Consider the following 22357-nt stretch of genomic DNA (forward strand, 5'->3'; position numbering starts at 1 on the left):
ACCCCGCTTCTCCTGCCACCCCCAGACCTGTCCTGCCACGCTCGGTCCTCCGTCCCACCTGCCTTCCGAATGTGAATAAGCACTTTGCTTTGTATTTTGCAGGAGTGCCGTGAGGCTTTGAGATGAGAGAATGGCCCACGGGATAGGCTGGATAAAGCCCTAGAAAACCGTCTGCTCTCTGCCTGGCAACATAACCTGAAATTGGTTCTTTTAAACACTGCTTTCCATTAGATGGCAGCCGTACATGCCCAGTGCTACACGTTAACCCTCCAAGATCTATACAATTTTTCTTGTAGCTACAACTTCGGGCAGTCAGGGAAGGGAGGGATGAGTTGTTCTGTGTCTAGTGACGTTTCCTCCCAGCAGGTATAACAGCTCCTCCCTCCTGCCAAGCGTGTTCTTTGGGGCAGGAGCTAGGAACCAGTTTCTTTAGGACGACGATCCTTGCAGGGCGCTGTGCTTTGCTGAAGGTGGCCGAAGCGGGAGCTGGACTGGCAGTGGTAGATGAGAAGCGGGTCGGCCTGTGTCCAGGCTGGCAGTGCGCTTTGCCAGGGAGCACTGGAGCGCTTCTCCTGCCTCTTGGGCAGTCAGCCCTTCTGAACACAGACTAGTGCCGTCAAGTACGGCACTTGTATGCTTCCTGGCTCTAGAAATATTTTTATTATCCTCAAGCATGGTTTGACTGGCTTGTTTACAGCAACCAGACAGATCCTTGTCACGTGAGCATTTCAGAACAAAAGTAGCACTGAAAAGAGGTGGGACAGCTACGAGTGCCCGTGTGCCCCAGGCCACCTTCTTTGTAAGAGTTACCATCCATCTGCTTGGTAGCTTTGGGGAGTTAAAGGTGTGTTGGATAGTGAGTGACTGTCAGAGCATCCATAGCATTGGGAAGGGGAGCAAGAGAGCAATTTCTAAGCATCCTGGGAGTATTTAAGGCAGCCAAACCTGCCTCAAGCGCTCTATAGAAGTGGCACAAGAAAAGACTCTTCCCCTACTCATAGAAGGATGTGTGGCCCAGGGAATGCCTCTCCCTCCCAGCAAGAAAACTCCCCTCAAATAGTTAAAACAGTCAGTGACATGCTCAGCTGAGTGAGGAGCCCTGCCGGGATATCTGTCAACAGGCACTGAAGGCTCTCACCTCTGCAGCTGAAGGTCCCGTTAGCAACCAAACCATTGTTTCCCTGGTAATCTTCTATTGCTTTCCACTTACCAACGCTTAATCCCCTTTTAAACAAATTGCTGTAGCAGCACCGGCTAATGACACTGGCAGCAAACAGGGTCAGCCCAAGTAAGGTGCAGCAGGCTCTGAGCGATGAGAGAGGGTGTATTCCATGTGATGCTGTGCTGGGGTTGGGGGGCTGCACTGGGGCGCGGGTCCCATCCTCCCTGTGGAATGTTTGTGTTCAAAGCTGGACCGGAGAAACGGTGGCCCCTTGGGCCCTTCCGTTTGTGGACAGGTAGCCGGGGAAGAGCTAAGAACAGGCACGTTGGATGAAGGGAGCAGGAGGCTGGAGCCTGGCTGGAGGCTGAGCCGGGAGAAGAGGACAGACCCCGAGGGACCGTGTCCTGTTGGTGAGAAGGGATCGTTGCTGCTGAGTTAAAGGCAGCTTTTCTGACGTCTCATTGTCCACGTTTTCCTCTCTTTCCTCCAGCCTGGGAGGCAGTGACCATGGCTCCAAGCCGGACACAGCCAAGCTGCGCCCTGACGGGCAGAGGGGTTCTCCTCCTCGGGCTGAGCCTCTCCTTCCTGCTCTGGGGGCTCCTGCTGCCCTGTGCCGACTGCAGCCCCCAGCCCTCTTGGGGGTACGCAGCCTACGAGATAGTCATTCCAAGGAAACTTGGCCCCAAGGCAGTGAAAGCCAGCCAGGATGAAGTGTCCTATATCATCAGCATTCAGAGGGTAAACTACACAATTCACCTCAGGCAGAAAGACTTCGTAATAAAAAACTTCCCCGTATTCACTCGTGACTCCCGAGGGGAAATCATGGTCGAACAGCCCCACGTGCCAGCGGATTGCTATTACCACGGCTACGTGGAAGGCATCCCGGACTCTGCGGTGACTCTGACTACCTGCTCCGGCCTCAGAGGACTGCTGCAGATTGGAAACTCAAGCTACAGCATCGAGCCCCTGGCAGCTTCCACCATGGCTGAACATCTTCTCTTGCAGAGAGAGGCGGCGGTTCCTGGAACGGTGATGTACAAAATGCCCAACGAAGGCGGACAATTTCCAGGTCCTGGTACAGCAACAGGGCAGTTCCAGTCCCGGGGGCACACGCGGTATTTGGAGCTCCTTGTCGTGGTGGACAGGGAAGGGTTTGATGCCTTTGGCAGAAGTATAACTAATGTGACACTGGAGGTTATTGAAATAATTAATCTGGTGGATGGGCTGTTTTATTCTTTCCGCCTTCGTGTTTTGATAACCGCACTAGAGATTTGGGTGGAGAAGAACCCTATCAGCATTACCAAAAACATAACTGAGGTCCTTCATAATTTTAATCTTTGGCGGAAGCAGCAAAGCCTTACGTATGCCGTGCATGACGTGGGGTGTCTATTTGCCTCGAGGGACTTTGATCACGGTACAAGAGCATTGCACGCAGATGGCAAATCCAACTTTGCCAGCGCATGTGATAGGAAACGCGCCTCTGCTGTTGTAGCGTTTGCAAAACAGCCTTACATGGACACTGCCGTCCATGTCGCTCGTGCGTTAGGGCATGTCCTTGGCATGAAGCACGATGACAGACACTGCAGCTGTGGAAACACCTCTAAATGCATCATGAGCGCACACGGCACGGTGAACTATCAATTCAGCAACTGCAGCAAAAAGCATTATTTTGATTTTATAGCCTCAGGGCAAGGATTCTGCCTTAGTAACGCTCCAGAATCGCTAATGACATTTGCACTGCAGCGCTGCGGGAACGGGGTCCTGGAGGTTGGGGAGGAGTGCGACTGTGGCTCAGAAGCACAGTGTAAATTGGATCTTTGTTGTGACAATACCTGTCAAAAAAAAGAAGGAGCCATTTGCACTTCTGGAGGCTGCTGTAAGAATTGCAAACCTCTTCCAGAAGGAGAGGTGTGTAGGACGAGCGCTGGTCCGTGTGACTTGCCTGAGTATTGCAATGGGACGTCTGAGCATTGCCCAGCAGATGTGGCCAAGCAAGACGGGACTGTGTGCGCTGAGGATGGGTACTGTTATTCAGGCAAATGCCAATCTCGCACATTACAGTGTATGAGTATCTTTGGGAAGGAAGCAAAGCCTGCTCCACTGCCGTGTTTCCAGGAGGTGAATGTGAAAGGGGATCGCTTTGGCAATTGCTGGGGAGATGGGGCAGATGTCAACTTTCAGAAATGTAAGCTAGAAAACGTCCTGTGTGGGAGGGTGCAGTGTACGAACGTTAGACGTCTACCCCGGCTGGGAGATCACACAACCATCATTCAAACGCTGGTGGGCGATACCTGGTGTTGGGGCACAGACTACCACTTGGGCGTGGACGTTCTGGATGCTGGAGTCATTAAGGATGGCACGCAGTGCGGTGAGAAGATGATCTGCATTAATCGGACGTGTGTCCCTGAGGAGAAGTACTTGACATCCCCCTGTTCTGCCAAGAAAACGTGCAGAGGAAATGGCGTCTGCAACACTAGAGGAAACTGCCACTGTGATGATGGCTGGGCACCTCCCTACTGCCAATTTATCGGCTTTGGAGGAAGCGTTGACAGTGGACCTGCACCGGTCACTAAAAAGGGGCTTTTGAGGTTCATCATCGGGATTACCGTAATAACTGTTGCTGTTGTGGGGCTTGCAGCACTTGGCATTGTGCACATGAGAAAGCTCAGAGTAACCCAAGCATTGAACAGACTCGTCGGATGCTTTTGGGCTGGAGAACGGGCTCCTGAGGAGGATGCGGAGGACCAGGAGGAAGAAGACGGCTCAAAACCAGCTGAGGGTCAAAACTCCCCTGTGCAGGACTTCGCCTGGCAGCAGTGGAGTGCTGGCCTCAGTCAGGCTCTAGATTCAGACTCCAGCTGCGGTGGACTCAGTGAAAATTGATCTAGATGCAAGTGTAGAGTTAGAGGACCTAGTTTTTAGTCTGTAGAATAGCAAAAAAGTAGGAGGAAAAAAAAAAGTTGTTGTTGACAAAAATGATGGGGCGCTCAGGTTAATTTAAAATCTGCCTGCTAGTTTACACTGACAGCCACAGGCTGAGCGCGGAGGAGCCGGGGAGGCTGAGGCAGAGCCGCTTGCAAGGCAAGAGCAGCGCTCATCTCTCAGCCCAGAGCACGGGCGTCTGCAGCAGCGAGCCCCCCCTCCACTAACCATGCAGTCCCCAAAGGACTCCTGCTCTTCCCTCTGAGCAAAGGAACTTCTGGGTCCCAGACCCTCCACTACGGCTCAGAGGAAAGGGTGCAAACTGTCCACACCCCTGTTTGGGACTCCGTCTCCGCACCCTATAGCCACCGCCCCTGGAGCCGGGGTCCCGGGCGGAGTGCCCACCTTTGAGCCCATCCTGGGCATACCTGAGCAGCATCTCTGCGGCACCGCAGCCCGGGAACGCACGTGAGCTGCTGAAAACATCAGGCGGTGTTAAGCGGGAGATGGGAGGAGGGACAAAAGGGCTCTGAGGCTTGATTACAGGAGAAAAAGATGTGGAATATATCCGAAAGGAAATAAGGAAAGAAGAGGGGGAAAAAAATTCATTACTGCTCACGTTAGTGGCCTCTGTGAAAAGTAGCAAGCTGGCAGGACCATTTGGACAGGAGCTTGCAGGAAGGCTGTGAGCAGGTAAAGAAACTGGCGGCGGCATCCGCTCCCTGCCAGGCTGAGCTGACAAAAAAGCCAGGCTGCTGGGGAGGTGTCAGTGCAAGCTGGGGGCAGAACAGAAATAGTGCAAAAAAAAAAAACAACTGAGTTGCTTCAGCACTTCCCGAAGCAGCAGATGAAGGCTGGGGAGCAGGAGCACTTTGTGCTAGAAAAGGGAATGTACCCCACTGGAACGGGCCGTTGCTTACCTGCCGGTAGACCTGGTTAATGATAAATTCAGAGCTGCAGACGCTGCTGCCTGCCGGTGCTCGCGCCCGTGTATGAAATGTGGTTTTCTGTGCGTAACGGCCATGCAGGCCGGGTGTGCGGGGGTAAGCACCCACCGGTGCATGCCCTGGGGGGGTGTACAGCAGTCTCCAAAGAAAATAGAACTTCAGTAGTACAGGCATCTAATTTATAAATAACTAAATATAGAGGTATTGGGGGTGCACGCTCTGAAAAATTTACTGATGGGGGGGTGATTAAGAAAAATGTCTGGAGCCCACTGGTGTACAGACTGGCGAAGGAGGGAGGCAATGGCCAAGGGGCATTTGTGACGTTAATTTGCTGTGAGGAGTGTCATTGTGGTTAGTTCTCAAATTCAGGCACCACCGGCAATCTTTGGGCAGGGACCCCCCTTGGGGAGGAGGAGGAGGAGGAGGAGGGGGCGGTGAGGACACAGGGCCCCCCAGACCTCACTGAGCGGCAGGGCAGCGGCTCGGAAGATCAACCGCAGCTCCCTGGCTGCGACGGCCGCCCCGCAGCGCGCCGGTGAGGGGAGCACGGCAGGGGTGGGTGCCCTTCACCCCTGTCACCTCACAGCAGCACCCATGGCCCCCATGCCACGGCCTCGCTCCACCCCGGCCTCGTGTTGCAGCCGACCGGCAGCATGGCGGCTGGGAGGGGCAGCGGCGCCTCCAGAACCTTCTCAAAGGGCACGGAGGGGAACAGCCACCCCTCAGGGCAGCAGGGTGGCACACACCTTCCTCAGGGCCCGCGGCAGCCCTGAGGGGACAGCACTGGCACGGCCACTGCCTGAGCGCCTCAAGAGGAGGAGGGACAAGATGTCCGTAGGAGGGTTGGCGGGACCCTCCCTGAGGCATCTTACCACCATTTTGAAGGCGCTGGCGATGCGGTGGCTCCAGGCACAACATGGCGGCCAGGGGAAAGCCCTGCTCCTCAGGCTGGGGGTCTGGGCAGCGTTGGTGGCATCTCTCCTCCCCGGGACGGGCGGCCATCGTCCACCGCCGGGCTATGCCGTCCATGAGATAGTCCGGCCGAGGAAACTGGCCCCGAGGGCGGGAAAAGCCATGGGTGGAGAAGTGTCCTACGTCCTCAGAGTGGAGGGGGAGAACCGCGTCATCCACCTCACGCAGAAGAGAGGATTTCTGGTGAAAAACCTGCCGGTTGTCACATACAGCCCCAGGGGGAGAAGGGTGGTGGAGCAGCCCCACATCCCCGAGGAGTGCTACTACCTGGGCTACGTGGAGGGCAGCCCCGGCTCCCTCGCCACGCTGAGCGCCTGCGCAGGTCTGAGGGGACGGCTGGAAATCGGCAACCTGAGCTACGGCATCGAACCTGTGCCGGGGTCCCTCACCTTCCAGCACCTTCTCTATCGGCGAGAGAAGACCCAGAACAAGCCCTCGATGTGCGGATTGACGGATGAGGTGATCCAAAACCAGCTGGGTGGGATGGGAGCTAAAGCACTCTTAGGAAAGCGTGACTTGGCTCAGAGACTGAAGCACACCATGTACATTGAGATATTTGTCGTGGTGGACCACTATCTGTTTTCCTTTCAAGGGAGCAACGAGACCTCCGTGATGCTTCTGGTTACAGACACGATCAATTTATCCGAAACGTACTACTATCCTCTGAAGATTCGCATCTGCCTGATCGGGCTGGAGATCTGGACGCGCAGCAACTTCATCAGGTACAGCCAGGATATAGAAGAAGTTCTTAAAAATTTTAACGACTGGGGAAATAGGGATCTTTCTCAGAGGATGAAATACGACATCGCACATTTATTTACTTACATGGACTTCGGACTAATCGTTGGGCTGGCGTACGTAGGTAGCATCTGCCAGCCCGGTTATCAATCAGGTGTTGTCTCACATATACGGAGAGATTTCATAACCTTTTCAATTATTTTTACTCATGAGCTGGGTCACAACCTGGGGATGGAGCACGACAAAAAGGAGTGTGTGTGCGGAGAAGCCACCAAGTGCTACATGACGGGAGACTCGCTCAGCGGCGCCAAGGCTTTCAGCAACTGCAGCCGGCAGAGCTACTTCGACCTGATCGGCAGAGGGGATGGCGACTGCTTGCGCAACATCCCCGAGCCCCACAGACTCCTCCATTTTAAGCGTTGTGGCAACAAGGTGATCGATGAGGGAGAGCAGTGTGACTGCGGGGGGCCGCAGGACTGCCGAGGCAATCCCTGCTGTCACCAAAACTGCAGGCTGAAGCCAGGGGCCGTCTGCTCCGTCGGGCCATGCTGTCAGAAATGCCACTTTCGTGCTGCAGGACGTAAGTGTAGGTCAGAGGCGGACGAGTGCGACTTGCCTGAATATTGCAATGGGACTTCCGAGTGGTGCCCGGAGGATTTGCACGTGCACGACGGGACGCCGTGCAGCAACGACGGCTACTGCTACCGCGGGAAATGCGCGACCTATGACAACCTGTGCAGAAAAGTCTTTGGGAAGGAAGCTCGGGGTGCGCCAGAAAGTTGCTTCAAAAAGCAGAACATGAAAGGGGATCGATTTGGCAACTGTGGTGGCGATGGGACCCAAGTTGCTTTTGTGGGATGTAAACCCCAAAACGCTCTGTGTGGAAGGCTGCAGTGTGTCAACGTGAAGAGGATACCCATTCTGGAGGGCTCTGAAACCATCATTCAGATGCCAGGGCCCGAGGATTGGTGCTGGGGCACAGCCTACCACGCCAGCATCGATACGCCTGATATCGGAGGAGGGCTTGATGGCACCAGATGTGGGCCAAAGAAGATCTGTGTGAACAAGACATGCACAGATGCCACGGGCAGGATGAAGTGCGATGGGAAGGTTTTGTGCGGAGGCAAAGGGGTTTGCAACAACCTCAAACACTGCCACTGCGAAGCTGGCTGGGCTCCTCCGGACTGCCAGTTCCACGGCCTGGGAGGGAGCGTGGACAGCGGCCCTCCGCCACCTCTCGTGATGTCCACGGTGGAGGTTGTCCAAAATAAAGTGTTTGGGATGGTAATTGGGATCACAGTTCCCATTGCGCTCATTCTGATCGCCCTCCTCATTGCTGTAACCAAACACAGAAAGGCAATAGCTGCGTTTTTCAGTACAAGTTTAGCCACAGAGAGAAGTGAGACTCCTGCAGATGAGAGGCAGAGTATGGAAGAAGAAGAAGAAGAGGAGTATGTTTAAAAAAACCATGAAAGCAGTGGGAAACCCACCAGCTGAGGTTTGGGAGGGACTACAGGCCCCATGGGTGCGCCCCTGAAGCTGGACTGCTAGTCCCAGGAGATTTTCCACAAAGTGATTTACACAACGTAACTGTGTAAACTGTATGAAAGTTGATTACACGAAACTTGAGTATTTCCTCTTCTTGTATTACCTACAATGTAAATAAATTTGGGTTGGACCTAAAAAGTGAAGCTGTTAGAAAATAAAGAGTGTAAAAGTTAGAGTTGTGTTCAATGCAGCTAAAGATCTGTTTTGTTTTCTATAGAACGGTGGGACCTTAGTAAGTAATTCACTTGAGCATCTAGAAGAGTATAGACAGATTTATGCGAAGTCCTGCTCACCTGGTTCATGAGAGATGCTCCACCAGGTCAAAGCAGCTTATTTTTCTGAGTGTGGTAGCTGAGCAGGAGTTGGCGTGAAGAACAGAAGGGAACTGTGCAAAAAGTCGAGGCACGGAAGCGAGCGCTGAATTTTATGCTACTTTGCAACTTTTCATTCCTTGCAGTTGGCTGTTAGTACGGTACATGTTCTTATTTTTATAGTGAATTAAAAGTCAGAGATTGAAAATGTTCACCTTTGTTTTACTGTTGATTTATAATGGCAAATACTTAAGAGAAGTAAAACATCCTTTGACCACTTACCCTCAAAGGAGCTGTACCAGCTCTCTGAGCTGTTACAAATAATTTGCTGCATTTCTAGAGATATTCCCATAAGGAGAAAGTCTGTACTAAAGATTTACCATGTTTAAAGAATCCATTTAAAGTCCGTACAAACCTGTAAAATAAATAACTATTTTCACTGAAAGCGTCTGTCTCCGACAGCTCTGCTCAGGCTCCTCCAGCACTACAGCTAACTTTGCTGCTGGCGAGACAGTTCGCAGCAGACAGCCTGATACCGGGTCTGGCTGACACTGCTAAAACACGACGAGGTCTCGTTAGGACGCTGCCTGTTCTCCTTTGACCCAGGGATTCATCAGAGCAGGGTGGACGTGGACCCCTCTGCGTCCGGCGGGCTGGCGGGCAGCGTGCTGGCGTAGAACTTCTTCTGGGAGCGCAAGAGAGGAGTCTGAGTGTCAACGTCCCGGCAGGCGTTGCGTTTGAGGGAGAGGAAGATGTGCTGTGTCCAGCCGTACACGATGCAGTTCAGAAGCCCCTGGGAAGCTGCCGTCAGAGCCTGGGAGAGACCACCGGGGAGACGAGGGCTCTCGTCAGCCAGCACCGCACAGCACTCGGCGGCTCCCTACCAGGCTGTCAAACCCGGCACGTTATGCCAAGCCTCCCGCTTCCAGCATGCTTTTATCTGTCTGCATCCCCACGTGATATAGGAATCTTGCGGTGATTTTAATCACCTTTGCTAAATGCTGCCTCAGGCACAGCAAGGAGCTGGACAAGTGTTGAGGGGGAATTGCATTTGGAGACTTTCATAGAAAGGGAATAAACTAACTGATTTCTGGGGATCCCTTTTAGTCCTAGTTTCTACAATTTCCGCGGTGCTGTGATTTTGGTTACTGAGAGCTTTTCAAGCCTGAGAAAAACATAAAACAACTCACAAAGATCTCTGCCAACCAAAAGCAAAAATCAATCAGACTTATGATCTTTGTGGCTACAAACGTGCTTTGTCTCGCCGAGATTAGAAACAGGCAAACACTCATTTTTCTGTTCAAGCAGAGAAGGCAAAACATAGGAGGTTGCAGAGGAAGACATTTACCTGTAGAATAAGAAGAGCCATGTAGATTTTACTGGTTGTTGACACTGTCAGCTTCAGTATTCCAAGGAGGACAGCTGTGAAAAGGGATGGACGAGAGGGTATTGCTTTAACCCCACCTCTTTGGAGTTTCATTGCCGGGCACTACGTCCTAGGGGAATACTGTGAGAGTAACTCAGCTCTCTGCTAACCTGGGGCCCAGCAGCAGAAGAATGCGATGGGGTAGAAAACCACTCGTTGTTCTACCATCTTAATCATGGCCCACTGCTGATCCCCCAGGAATCCTGTGGAGTTTACGAACCTTTTGTACAAACCTCGGGCTTGACTGAGTATAACCTAAAAAAGAACAAGCATACGTCGTTGTTTGTACTTTGTGCACATGCTCTGATCTGGCTGCTTCATCTAGGACACGGTATCCCGTTTCAGTCTATCAAACCTTTTCACGCAACAGCGTGCTCCCTGGGGGAGAGCAGTTGCTTTGTACATAACCTTTTGTGAACAGAAGGCTCTGAACTGACTTGGGCTTTTGTTGACCCACGGAGTACGTGATCTCTGCTGCCACGCTCTGAGCCTTCTCTACCTGCGAAATCCTTTTTGGGACGGGTTGACGGAACACAGGACCCCAGACGGATTTACATGGTGGCACAATGATATCTTCTCTCCCCTACCACCCCTTCGAAAAGGGAAGCAGCACCGTGCAGTTCTTGCCCTGACACTGCCTGGCCGCTGGTACCACCCAAGCGAAAGATGAAAAAGGGCAAATCTTCTCACACTGATCACCTGGGTGCAATGGCTGGTGGACAAGGACTGTTTCTTACCAGAATGGCTATGAAGCTGATCAGAAAGGAAATGAGGAAGACCCCAATGCCATAGAAATGCATCGCACTGCAAACAGAACCACTCAGGGTTTGCGGCTCGTTGGTGGGCACGGCTATTTCCGTGTGCATCAAGAGACATCTGTGGGGAGAAAGGGAACAGCCTGAGCTCCTGCCGTGACCTATAAGTGGTGGGGCTGTTTCAGAGACACGTGAAGCTTACCCATGCTTCTGGCTGAAGTTCTGGTAGCAATTACTGCTGTTGCCCAGGCAAAACACAGGCACCATGAGAAGGAAAGGGATCAGGCTAAGAGGAGAAAGGACAACAGCACAGTTATTAGTCATTGCACTGCACTGCTCCCAACCCCAACAAAACACTACTTGATTTTTCTCCTGTCACTATAGAGGACTTACTTAAAAGTTGGTTTTATCGACACTGCTCTGGAAGAGTATTTTACAGCTTTACTAACTTCTGCACTTGCATTCATGCAGGCAATACATCGGTAAAGGGTGAACTTTCTGAGAAACTACACATAGTTAATAGAGTTCTAACTAACTTGGTTGGTGAAAGGCCCTTTCATCCAGAGCCTCTTGCTCTGAGTTTGTTAGGTCACCCTGCTGTTCCTGATGAGCTACCTGGCAAACACGGGTTTTTGTAAAACTTGCTTCAGAATGAGTAGGAAGCAGAGATCAGCACCCTGCAGCTTACCAAAACCACATAATCCTGCCAGAGAGAATTAAATCTTACCTGGATGAGATCGTTGCTATTCGGCCAATGCAACTCATGTAATCTACAACCTGAAAAGTCCAAAAAGCTCAATTAAATGACCGTTTCCGTACAGCCACTGGTTCACAGGAACCAGCTCCCAGGGAGCACTTCAGCAGCTGAGGGCTCTTCAAACGCTGATTAATCCCCAGACCGAGCACAAATGTTTGTTTCCACTTTGCACTGAATCAACGGCGCCGAGTTCAGTTGGTGCTGATTTGCAACAGAAACAACCGATGCTTCCGCCGGCTAATTGGCTTGTTCTCCTTCAAGACTAGAGGATTTGAGAAGGGAACTTGGAACTGGACAAGGAGCAGACACTTGACGAGCTCTCTGGTGTAACTTACTCGGTTTTTGTACTGTTCCTTCACTTAACCTGGCCCTGTTCCTCAGAAACTTCATGTTCTGATGAAGCAATGCAGGCAATTTGGAGTGTCCTGGTCTCTGCTCACTAGGAAATCTACTTTGGCAGTGGCATCCACACACCAGCTACGACAACGCAATGTGGGCACAGCTGTAGTGGTGGGGAACTCATGGTAGGTGCTGTGTTTTGAATGGGGGGCCAGCAAGAAGGAAACCAGTCCTACAAGTGGTTCCAAACCCTATAGACAAGAGCCCTTGAAATATAGACTGATTTGCCCAGCCTGCTGCTCCCGAACCGACGGAATATCTGGGATACAAGGTTTGCTGTGCACGGCAAGTCTCTGGGGAAGAGAAAGGCTAGATACGGAAATGGGGCTGATGGGTTCAATGGGAAGAGCTGCATAAGGAATCTGGCGTCTTGCAGGATCCATCTTGCAGGATCTGGCTCCATCAGGAGCAACACACCGGCTACAGCGGTGGCGGTGCCTCACTGTTTAGCCAGGTGTGAGGAATGAAACAACTGCAAGGAGAGATTTTGGTCATGCGGTATGTGAAGTGTTTGTTTAGCCTGCAACGCAGAGAGTATTTTTCTGAGTACTATGTCCTTGTTCCTCGGTTCCCAGCGGTTACACTGGTTCCCCAAAGGGCTTTTGTAAAGGCCGGCGATGATGAAGTGAGGACTGGCCACTGTTTATAGAGCCGACTGGTCCTTTTATCACTAGCTCACTTCCGTCACACCTCCTATCTCAAACTCTTAGAATACCTACTGACGCTCTTGAACACTGTTATGACACCTGGGGAGGACAGAAGTTGTCAGTTCTCAGTTCCAGGCTGTCCAGGCACCCCGGGCTTCCCTGTCCCCTCTGCCGTGCACTGGCCGAAGACAGTGACAGCAACAAACCAGTTACTCAGCTGGTTCTAACTGCAGAAGAACTTCACCGATACCGAGTCGTGAGCTGTCTCTGCTCTGAGATGCACACTGCCATTGGCCTTTGCCTGCTTTGGTCTTGCAAGCCTGATCTTCAACTGAGAACCTACTGCAGACCTAGCTATAACTCTGCTGACCTCAGTGGGCAAGATTCAGAGAGCCGTGGGGCAGAAGGGCCTTCAAAGTCCTTGTGGTGAGATATACTGCTATGTATGGACCTCCTAAACCCCACCACAACCCCGCAGTTAGACCTTGGTACCCGACAGTTGGGGCGTGTCAGTCCTACTCACCTGGGGAGGCATCCTCTGAAGGTTCTGATTGTATTTCATCTTTAGGTCCATGTACAGATGCCAGGTGTAGTTGACAGTGTATAGAAAAGAGGCCACGTAGAATATCTGAGAAATACAAAGAGACAGTAATTCAGCCCTACAATAATAGTTCCTGTAGCACTTGTAGTAGTTCATCGCTGATGAACCCAAAGCCCCCGGGCCAGAGGCAGGATGCTGAACAGTGTAGCAGACTGCCAAAGGCGAGGGTCCCTGCACAGCGACTGGGAAGATCCAGGTAGAGGAGGGGGTCGCACCTCAGACCACACAAAGGCAGCTTCACTTTGGCCCCAAACCAGGGACAGGAGACCTAATGACAGCAGACTGTCTTAAAAATACAAATCTTTGTCACTTGGCTCATTTTTTGGCCCAAATCCTGGCAACAAAGGGTTCAAAAGCACTTTGACCCTCTCTGTGCTACATCCATTAGGAAACACAACGCAGATACAGCACTTAGATTTGCTTCTCGCGTAATGAGCTCACTGCACAGTGAATTCACGGAAACAGAAAACAATAGTATATTTAAAGAGGAAAGTGGGGGCAGAGAATATCTGCACTAAGCCTGAGTTAACATCCCAAGAGCCCTTTTCTCTCCATGGGAAAAAGATAAAGATACAGAACACTGCTTCCCACGGAGAGTTTCACAGCCCTTGATTCCAGCTTGAGATGAGACCAAATATCTCAAATCTCCTCTAATTGCATTTGTTTCCGAATCCGTGGTTGCTCCGGGCCGTCAAGTATAAACAGTGCTGCCTAATCATACTATATATATGCGTGTGCTGTGTTTCTTACAGGAAACACATGCTTCAGTGGCAAAGGCAAAGAGGAAGGGCTGGACAAGTGAATTTTTCTGTGGATTCGCTATCCTTTGGCAAAGAGGCAAGGAGCACAGGTTTGCCGCCCTAGTATCATCTAAGTCTGGGAAAGTAGTCACTAAATAAACTTGGTCTCCTTCACTGAGGTTGCAAACGCTCTCGGCTGACTCAAGAGGCTGACTCCAAGGGGCTGCTCCGTTGCAGCAGGAACATTACAGCGACTTTCCAGCTCATTAGCCGAGGTTTAATGAGGGTTTGTTGCCCTTTGATTACTTCTAGGGAAGGTCATCAAAACAGTCCACAAAGATTGTGCTCTTGCACTTCAGAATGCCTTAGAGAGGCTCACAAAATGTCAGCGCTGCCTTCTTTTTTGGAAGAGGGAATCAAAAGTCACTTGTGAAGTTGCCAGCAGAAAGCGAAGGGAGTTCTGCTCTCCTGAGCCCCAGCTCCGGGGCTGTGGACAGCCCCACAGCGCTCACCATGAGGGGGTAAAGCAGGGGCTGGGAGACATGAGAGTCCCTCATTACAACGCTTCTGTGGCTCCCCGTTGTGCTCACCAGCGTGAGCGGAGCCTGCCAGGACATTATTAGGCCACTGGAACTGAACTGGAAGAATGTGGGGGAATTGTGCAATTATAACCACAATCTCTATTCTGGACTTTATTACTGTAATGCAAAGGCAAGGCAGGGAGGAGGAGAGAATAAAGTCAAGGGACAGCAGAGGGGAGCACTATTTACATTTAGTATCAACCAAGAGTCTGGGGCTGAAACAGGGAGAATCCAAGAAACAAAGCAACCTCCTCCTTTACGACACGGTATGGATGTTAGGGGAGTTCCATCCGCTGCGATGGCAGCCCTTGGTGATAAAGTGATGGTAAACAGGCTGAATGAGGCAAAAATATTGTCCTGCTCCTAAGGCAATCCCTCGAGACAACCACATCACATGGACTGCGGTGAGAGTCTCTCCAAGGGCTGCCATCTGCAAACACCGCTGCTGAGCAGTCCTGAGCCTGTCCTCACCCTTATCGTTCAGTGCATTTTACATCTTCTGGGTGTTTGCATGCAAAGAAGCCGCGTGTGTTTATGAGACACCCAGGAATGCAACCTTTGCGAGACTTCTCCGCTCAGCACAGGCAGAATGGGGCCACGAGACATTTACTCATTTCATTCGGTTACAGATCACTTATGCTCTGCAGAAGCTGCTGGTTAAACCTGTTACTGGCTCCTGCTTACGCACAAGGTGTTCCCACCATGCAAGGGCATTGCTGGGTGTTTAGTAAGGAGGTGCCCTGCACTGTGTCATGTGCACCATGCGGGCACGGTTGCTATGGCAAGCGCTCCGTTTGTTTTAATTTCTCCCGGAGCAAACAGCAGCGACAGGTCTTACCAGACGCAAGCTGGCTCTGCCATCCTGGCAGTCCTCCTGCCGCGGGGTGGTCTGCTGCTGGCACGCGGGAGAGAAGCCCGGTGACCCTGTGGCCGAGGTTGGGACGGGGCAGGCACCCTGCGCACCCCACCACAGCGCCCTGACTGTCCCCCGTGGGGCTGAGGCAAAGGCAAGTCCTGAAAGGACTCGCCCAAAGCCAGCTCTGCCTACCTACGCTGCCTTTCCCAGTGTTGAAGTAAAGCCTCCACCTTGTCTCCATCCTTTGCTGGTGTCCCTGAGAAGCACGGCCACAGGCTGGAAAAGCAAGGACAGAAAAGAGCCAGAAATGCATGGGAGCATAGCATGCTCCCAGTGTCTCCGCTGAGAAATGTCTATATCCAGTCTACTTCCCCTCTAGCAGCGCAACCTGTCTTCTCCAGGCTATAAAAAGATCACACCAGCATTAAGAAGCGTCCCCCAGGCAAAGCTGCAAGGGAAACAGCTCAGAAATGCCTTCAGTCCCGCGTGCTCCTTCCACCTTCCAGCTCTGAAAAGCCTCTCCCAAGCTCTTCTCATTTTCCCCTGGACCATCGTCTAAAAAACATCTTTGATACTGTTCTGCATCATTGCCAAGTGGCCAAATTACCCACTCCCCACTGTTTCCTCTCTCGACGGGAACATGCTGCGGTGCTTCCACAGCAGCACAGGGCAGCTAGGGAAACCAGAGATAAGCCAGAGGTGGACCAACTGCTCTCGCCATCATGAGTATTATGGTTTTCCCCACAAGAATAGCTGTTGAAACAACCCTGGGCTGCAGGCGCCCGGCCCCAGACACACAACAGTGTGAACACTTCCGTACCGCACACGCAGCTACTTCCCTGCCCTTCCCGTGGTACGTGGAGAGCCTCTCCAGCTTCAGATGCTGCCGCTCAGCGAGGATGTTTCCCTTCCCGTCCGTGGGTACCATCACGCCCCCAGGGAGCTGCCTGAGCCCACAAAACACACATCAAGGCTCCCGACAGCCACTTGCTCTTCCCAGCCACGTTTTTGTGGGTCCTTCAAAAGGAAACTGTTAAGCTCAGAGATCACCACTTGTGAACCACCGCTCTGGCTCAAGCTTGGCCGTACCCTGCAGAGTTTTTCGAGAGCAGTGATTTGCAAAGCCTAATGCTGAAATGGGAACTCGGTGAGACAAAAGCAAACTGTCAGGAAAACAGTATTTCACTCACTCCACTCCAATTAGCCTCCAGCACACAAAATCAGCTGGAAAGCAGCCGAATCGCTGGGGCACGGGACTGAGCTTGCGCTGACGGAGCAGCCCCTGAGCATCCTTGGGATTGTTTGAGAGAGGATAGGGCCAGGTCAGCAAAAGCAGGGCTGTTTATACGAGTAATGTTGTAAGTCCGAGCTCAAGCGAATCGCAGAATATGTCTGTTCCTGCCCAGGATGGAGGAAGCATGAAGAGGAATAGAAAAGCTACCGTGCGAGAGGCACAGAGATCACAGTCGGCACAGGTCCAGCAGGAAACAGATTAAGACCCATGCACTCACTTTACACAAGCAACCCAAACGCGGCAACCACAAAATGCCATGCCCTCTCTGCCTTCCTCATTGCCTCTCACAAACCAGACGTACCCAAACCCAGGCATCGTTATCTGCGTTTTACACACAAGGCGAAGAGATCTGATAAACCAAGTTCACACAGGGAGTCTCTGCCAAAGCCTGTCTAGAAGCAGTCCCCCACGGCCACGCTCTGATCACCAGCGAGGCTAGTTAGGGCAACGGGTGCACAGTTACAGCACGAAGGGTGATGCCAAGGTTACTCACTTGTCCCGTCGCTTGCAGGTTATAGCAGATGAGATCCTGCTCAGAGGTTGGTGTGCTGTAGAGAAGCGCCCCAGCGAGCGAGCACATGCCCAGCAATAGGTCGGAGAGGCTCAGGTAGAAAAGAGGACGAACCTGGGAAAAGGGAAATCGGTCGGCAGGTCTGAGCGATGGTCACGGCACTCCCGCGACCACCTACAGCAAAAGCTTTACCCCCTCGTCTAGGTATGCTTTCGTCCCCCAGCTCTTCTGGTAGGGCAGCTCTTGCACACAAAACCCATGCCGATTCCTGCTCTCTGGAGCTGTTCCAATGCAGATATCCCGCTCTCATCACCCTTTCTGCCACTAGCAACGCCCCAGGATCCAAGAGCAGCATCAACTCTTACAGAAAATATCTCAAAGGTCCAGAATGTTACAATTTTGCAGAATGGGACAGGTTGGCAGGGAGAAACGATGTTAGTTGTTAAACCAACTGACAGAGAAATCAAACTTCTGGTAAACACAAACCCTTCTTCAGGTCTGAAATAACTTGAAACAGACATTTTTCCTACGATGTGTTTCATGTCATTTCAGTTGGTGACTAAGGCTGAATCTATTTTACATGCCAGATTAATTTTCACTCTGAGAGTCAGTAGTCTCTCTGCTGCACACTGCGTCTTGCTGGAACAGAGTCGCGTCTCCTCTAACAGCACTTTCCAGCCCATTTCCAGTTTGCACGCACTGGCCCAAAGGTCTGTAAACACTGTCGGAAAACATTTGTGCAAAATTCTGGCCAACATTTTCATTGTTAGTGGGAGAGCAGACACTCTGGAAAAGCAACCTAATTATCTAGATTCTTAATTGTAGACTTTGGTCCCTAATTTTCAGCATCCTGAAGAGAAAATGATGGTGCTTTTTTTTTTCCCTGCAGGAAATTATAATGCTAACCACAGCATGGAAACATTCCAGGAGGCCTTGATTTCAAGATTTTTGACATGGAACTGAGCTTTTGATGAGATTTGCTTCGATATTGTCCTTTAAATAAATGTTTGCCCCCCATCGCGTTGTGTGATACCTGTTTTATTCCCGTGAGCATCGCGTTGTGTGATACCTGTTTTATTCCCGTGAGCATCGCGTTGTGTGATACCTGTTTTATTCCCGTGAGCAACAAGAAAGAGCTTAGCAAGACTGAGAAGCGGTAAGGTAGATCTGATTGAAGTGGATCTGTCCTTACGCCGTAGTTTGGGGGAGATCTGCCTGGCGTCCGCCTGGCCCCCCACTGCCATGCAGCAGCGCGGCAGGTCCTCTGCCTTCCGCAGGATTTCTCTCCTCCAGCACCCTTGTCCCTCCAGTTCCGTATTTGTCCCATCCGAATCAAACTGCTGTTGCTAACTAAACACCTGGAGCTAGTTTGCACGTCACTGCATTTACAAACGTCTTTTTTAACCAAGCTTTTCCTTGCTGGTGCAGAATTGAAGCCCTGGCAGGCGGTCACAGGCGTGACAGGCTGGGGACATCGTCCGGTTTGTGAGCCCGGCAGGTTAAAACCAAGCAGCTCGGAAAGAAGCAAACAAGCAACTTTTGCAATCGAACAGGTGACCCCTTTCTCTAGCAAGGAGCGGCCTTGGAGCGAGGCAGCACTGCTTGGTTGAGGAGCTCTTTTGCACCGACCTCAATAAAGAAGTAGGTGACAGAGTGGTGAGTGAAAGGCAGCATGGTTCTTACTTGCAAAAGGGAAAAGAAAAAAAACAAACAAATGGTATTTATAAAATAGAGGAAGGGAATGTAAAGACGTAATGATTCAGATGAGCTGCCAGGCTGGAGCGTACATGTTGATTTAGCTCTGTCTGGCCATTGCCCGGGGACATCTGCCTGCACAGAACCTGTTGACATGACAGAGGACATTCTCTGTTCCTCGCTTGCCGTCATCTCTTCTGAATGATTTAGCTCAGGCTGAAGAGTTTTATTGACCCCGTAGAGACAGAAAACAAGCTTCAAGAATGCAATATTTGATTTCCTAGGCTGGGGGCAGGAGGGGAAGTGTTTATAACATTGTTCTCCTCCCGGCCTCCAGAGCTGTTTATTTTTAAACATTTTACTCTGGAGCCTCATGACTCAGGGAATAAGCTGGTTGTGGCAAGCTTTGAAATGGATCTCTTCCAGCCCCTTTGCTTACAAATTTCCACTTCAGACCAGAAACATGGGGACAAGGCGATGGGGAAGTTACTGAAGCTTTTGCCGCTTTTGCACCACCAGCAACGTATCTCCCCGGCAGAACAAGAGCTTGGAAGCCTGATGCAGACGAGTCGCTCCAGCTGGTATCCATCCCTCCTATCCGGATTTGCAGAAATAATCTGAGCAGAAACGTCTGGCCTCCCTCGAGCAGGAAGGGTCCATCTGTGACCTGGAGCCATGTGTGGCTCACAAGCGGCCGGAGCACGGCTCCCAAGCCACAGCCACATCATATGACTAACAGCACAAGGGCTCCTGAGTAATGCAGATTTCCAGCCATGGAGTAAACGGGCCGAGGGTGCTGAGTCACACCGGGACACCCGCCAAACCCAGCTCCGTATCACACCGGAGTGGAGGACCCCGGGAGAGGACCGTGTCTGGAGCTCTCCAGGTGCAGGAGATGTGGTGGAGGGAGCCTTCGATGTGCACCTTGCGCAGCACAAGCTCAAGCGGGGTTTTCCATCCCAGCCTTCGTTCCTTCCCGGGAACGCACCGAGATCTTCGCAGCTCATTCTCCATGTGCTGGGCAGAGCGTTTCCAGGGAGCAAGGCTGCCCTGCATGTTTTAAGGGGTGCAAATTTGCCCTGCAAACCTGGACACGTGTTCCCCTCCCCACCCTGCTTCATCCAGCCATGTATCAGTTGTTAGCTTGACTCTGAGGATAACTCACTGCATTCCCTGGAAGTCCCATTCTCTGGGCTGCAGATCAAACCACGGTGTACAAAGAACACTGAAGACGAGGGAAGTACAAATACAGCTTTGTTGCAACATAGCTGCCAGCTCTACTGTCCTACTGCTCTCAGCAGCAACCTGGTATCTGCGTGGTCCGCAGACTGGACTGCCAGACAACTACAAATCCTGGACAACAAACCCCAGCTTCACACAGATCAGCTCTGTGCACTGCCGCCGGTAAGTCCTGGACAGACAGACGGACTGCATGTGGGCAGCAAAGGCCTGGCAGGCTTGGGGTGGAGGTCCACGGTTAGTGCCCATGTGCCAGCCACGTGCTCAGCCCCTCTGATACATCCCAGACACACGGGCTTCCCCGCGCACACAACCTGCACGTGTGATGCACGCGGGACGTGCCAGGTGCAGCATTCATGTCAAATCTGCAGTGCACGTGCGAACAGTCCCACCCCGAGGGAAGTTTGCAGCCGAGTCCCACTGCTTCAGCATTAGAAATGTTCGTGGCTCCTGTGCGTGGCCAGGGTGAATCTTCCGAAGCCCCACTGCAGAGCCCAGCACCATAAACTGCTTTTCAGCCTGGTCTCTTTTTGTCTGAACTTTGCAGCATCTTTGAGTTGTATCCTTTTTAGCAGCGCACACGCCTGGAAAAACTACTCAGAAATACCCGAAGATGGACACCTGTAAGTACATTTCCTGCTGGGGCACCTCCAATTTGCACTTCAGCAGCTTTGTACATGCTCCTCAGCCCTCCAGGCGTTCTGCCCCACAGAGAAGGACACGCTAACAAATCCCTGCTCCCAGGATGCGTCCGAACAAATGCTGGAGGACTTCCCCGGAGCGGCAGAAAGCGCCGGGCTAAGGAACCTGCTTCTCCCTGCATGGGTGCCGTTCAAGGTTAGTCCCTTCAACTCCTATCACAGACAAAAGGCCGAACTCTTGGCAAGCCCTTTGCTTCCCAGCTGTTGAACAAGGTTTAACCACGTAAGCCCGAGACCTGCCGCTGCTCCGAGCAGAGTGCCAGACCCACGCGGGTCTTTCCTACACCCGCAAGGTACCCACACCTCCACTCAGGGAGGGAAAGGGAGGCGCAGACCTTACCTCGGGGGACCGCACTGCGTTTTGAAAGACGGCGTAGGCAATAATTGAGCTGGAACCTATAACACTGAGAAAACAAAGCAGAGGTTGGAAGAGGAGCACATCCGCCTCGCTGGGATAAGCGATTTCTCTCTTCCCGGAGAAAATCGTCCTTGCAATGGTAACTCCATCCCGGCGCCCCGGGTTTAGCAGCGCGTTGTACCTGAGCATGGCCATGGTGAACTGGATCCACTGCAGAGCCGCGTAGACCTGGGGGGGAAGGACGGGGGCGAGCTCAGCACCACGCGGCCCCACGCGCGGCGGGGAGCGGGGAGCGGCGGGCCGGGGGGGGACCGGGGGGGGACCGGGGGGGGCCGGGGGGGGGGGGCCGGGGGGGCCGGTCCCAGCCCGCAGCCCCCGCAGAGGAGCGGGCCGGGCTGCCGGTGCCGCGGGGCAGGGAGCGGGGCGCTGGCCGGGGATGGGGGCGACGGGGCGCGCACGGGGGGGACGGGCAGGCTCCCCGGAGAGCGGACAGCCGCTGCCCCCCGAGGGGGTCCCGGTGCCGGCGGGGGCTCGCTCACCTCCTGCCAGCCCCCGGCCAGCCGGGCCGCCTCCGCCGGGAGGGCCATGGGTACCCGCCGCCGCCGCCGCACCGCTCCCGGGGCTGCGGGCACCGCCCGCGCTCCGCCCCGGGGCCACCCCGCGCCCGCCCCGCGCCCCGGGCCCGGCCCCCGCCGTCGGGGCCGGCTGCGGGGAGCGCACGGTCGTAGAGAGGGGCTGAGGGGGGGGGGGGGGGCGGAGCCCAGGGGAAACAGCGGGACCGGCGTCCCGCCGCCGTGCATCCCCACCGGGATGCAGAGCCCGACCCAGCCCCGGCGGGAGGGCTCACCGGGGACTCCCGGCCCACACCCCCCGAAGTACCGCATCCCCGGCCACCCCTCCAAGAGCCGACCCGAAACGACCCTGCTTAGCTTCCCCCACGCTGCCCCCGCACAGCACGTTGGCACCGGACTCCCCCATCCCTCCTCCATGGCCCCGCCCCTTAGCGACGTCACGAGCGGCCGGGGGCGGGAGCTGCTTTAAGGAGCGCGCGGGCGGCGGCGCCCCTGAGGGGGCGCGCGGCGGTGTCCGGCCTCCAGCGCCTCGGAGGCTGCCCGGGCTGGCGCGAGGCAGCGGCTCTCCCCTCAGGAGCCGAGCGGGAAGCGTCTTCACACAGGCCTCGCAGAGATCGCCCGCGGC

At 53.2% G+C, this 22357-nt stretch overlaps 3 protein-coding genes across 3 annotated transcripts; 2 read left to right on the forward strand and 1 right to left on the reverse strand.

The window, feature by feature from the left end:
- The first annotated feature begins 1669 nt into the window (after positions 1-1669).
- On the forward strand, positions 1670-4045 carry LOC104258802 (disintegrin and metalloproteinase domain-containing protein 21-like). Its single transcript, XM_009813994.2, has one exon. It carries the CDS (start codon positions 1670-1672, stop codon positions 4043-4045), a length of 2376 nt encoding a protein of 791 aa, XP_009812296.2.
- A 1580-nt stretch (positions 4046-5625) lies between these two features.
- Positions 5626-8202, forward strand: LOC104259609 (disintegrin and metalloproteinase domain-containing protein 20-like). The gene has a single exon (XM_009815049.2). The coding sequence runs from the start codon at positions 5626-5628 to the stop codon at positions 8200-8202; it is 2577 nt and encodes an 858-aa protein (XP_009813351.2).
- A 618-nt stretch (positions 8203-8820) lies between these two features.
- On the reverse strand, positions 8821-21762 carry TMEM116 (transmembrane protein 116). Its single transcript, XM_059827828.1, has 11 exons — positions 21700-21762; positions 21342-21388; positions 21143-21206; positions 17150-17281; positions 13108-13212; positions 11509-11558; positions 10984-11067; positions 10764-10902; positions 10137-10281; positions 9949-10022; positions 8821-9414 (listed from the first exon to the last, which is right to left on the reverse strand). The coding sequence occupies exons 1-11, from the start codon at positions 21745-21747 to the stop codon at positions 9214-9216; spliced, it is 1089 nt and encodes a 362-aa protein (XP_059683811.1). The 5' UTR covers positions 21748-21762; the 3' UTR covers positions 8821-9213.
- Positions 21763-22357: the final 595 nt, after the last annotated feature.

This window comes from Gavia stellata, chromosome 21, assembly GCF_030936135.1.
Source record: "Gavia stellata isolate bGavSte3 chromosome 21, bGavSte3.hap2, whole genome shotgun sequence".
In the NCBI taxonomy this organism is placed as follows: Eukaryota; Metazoa; Chordata; class Aves; order Gaviiformes; family Gaviidae; genus Gavia; species Gavia stellata.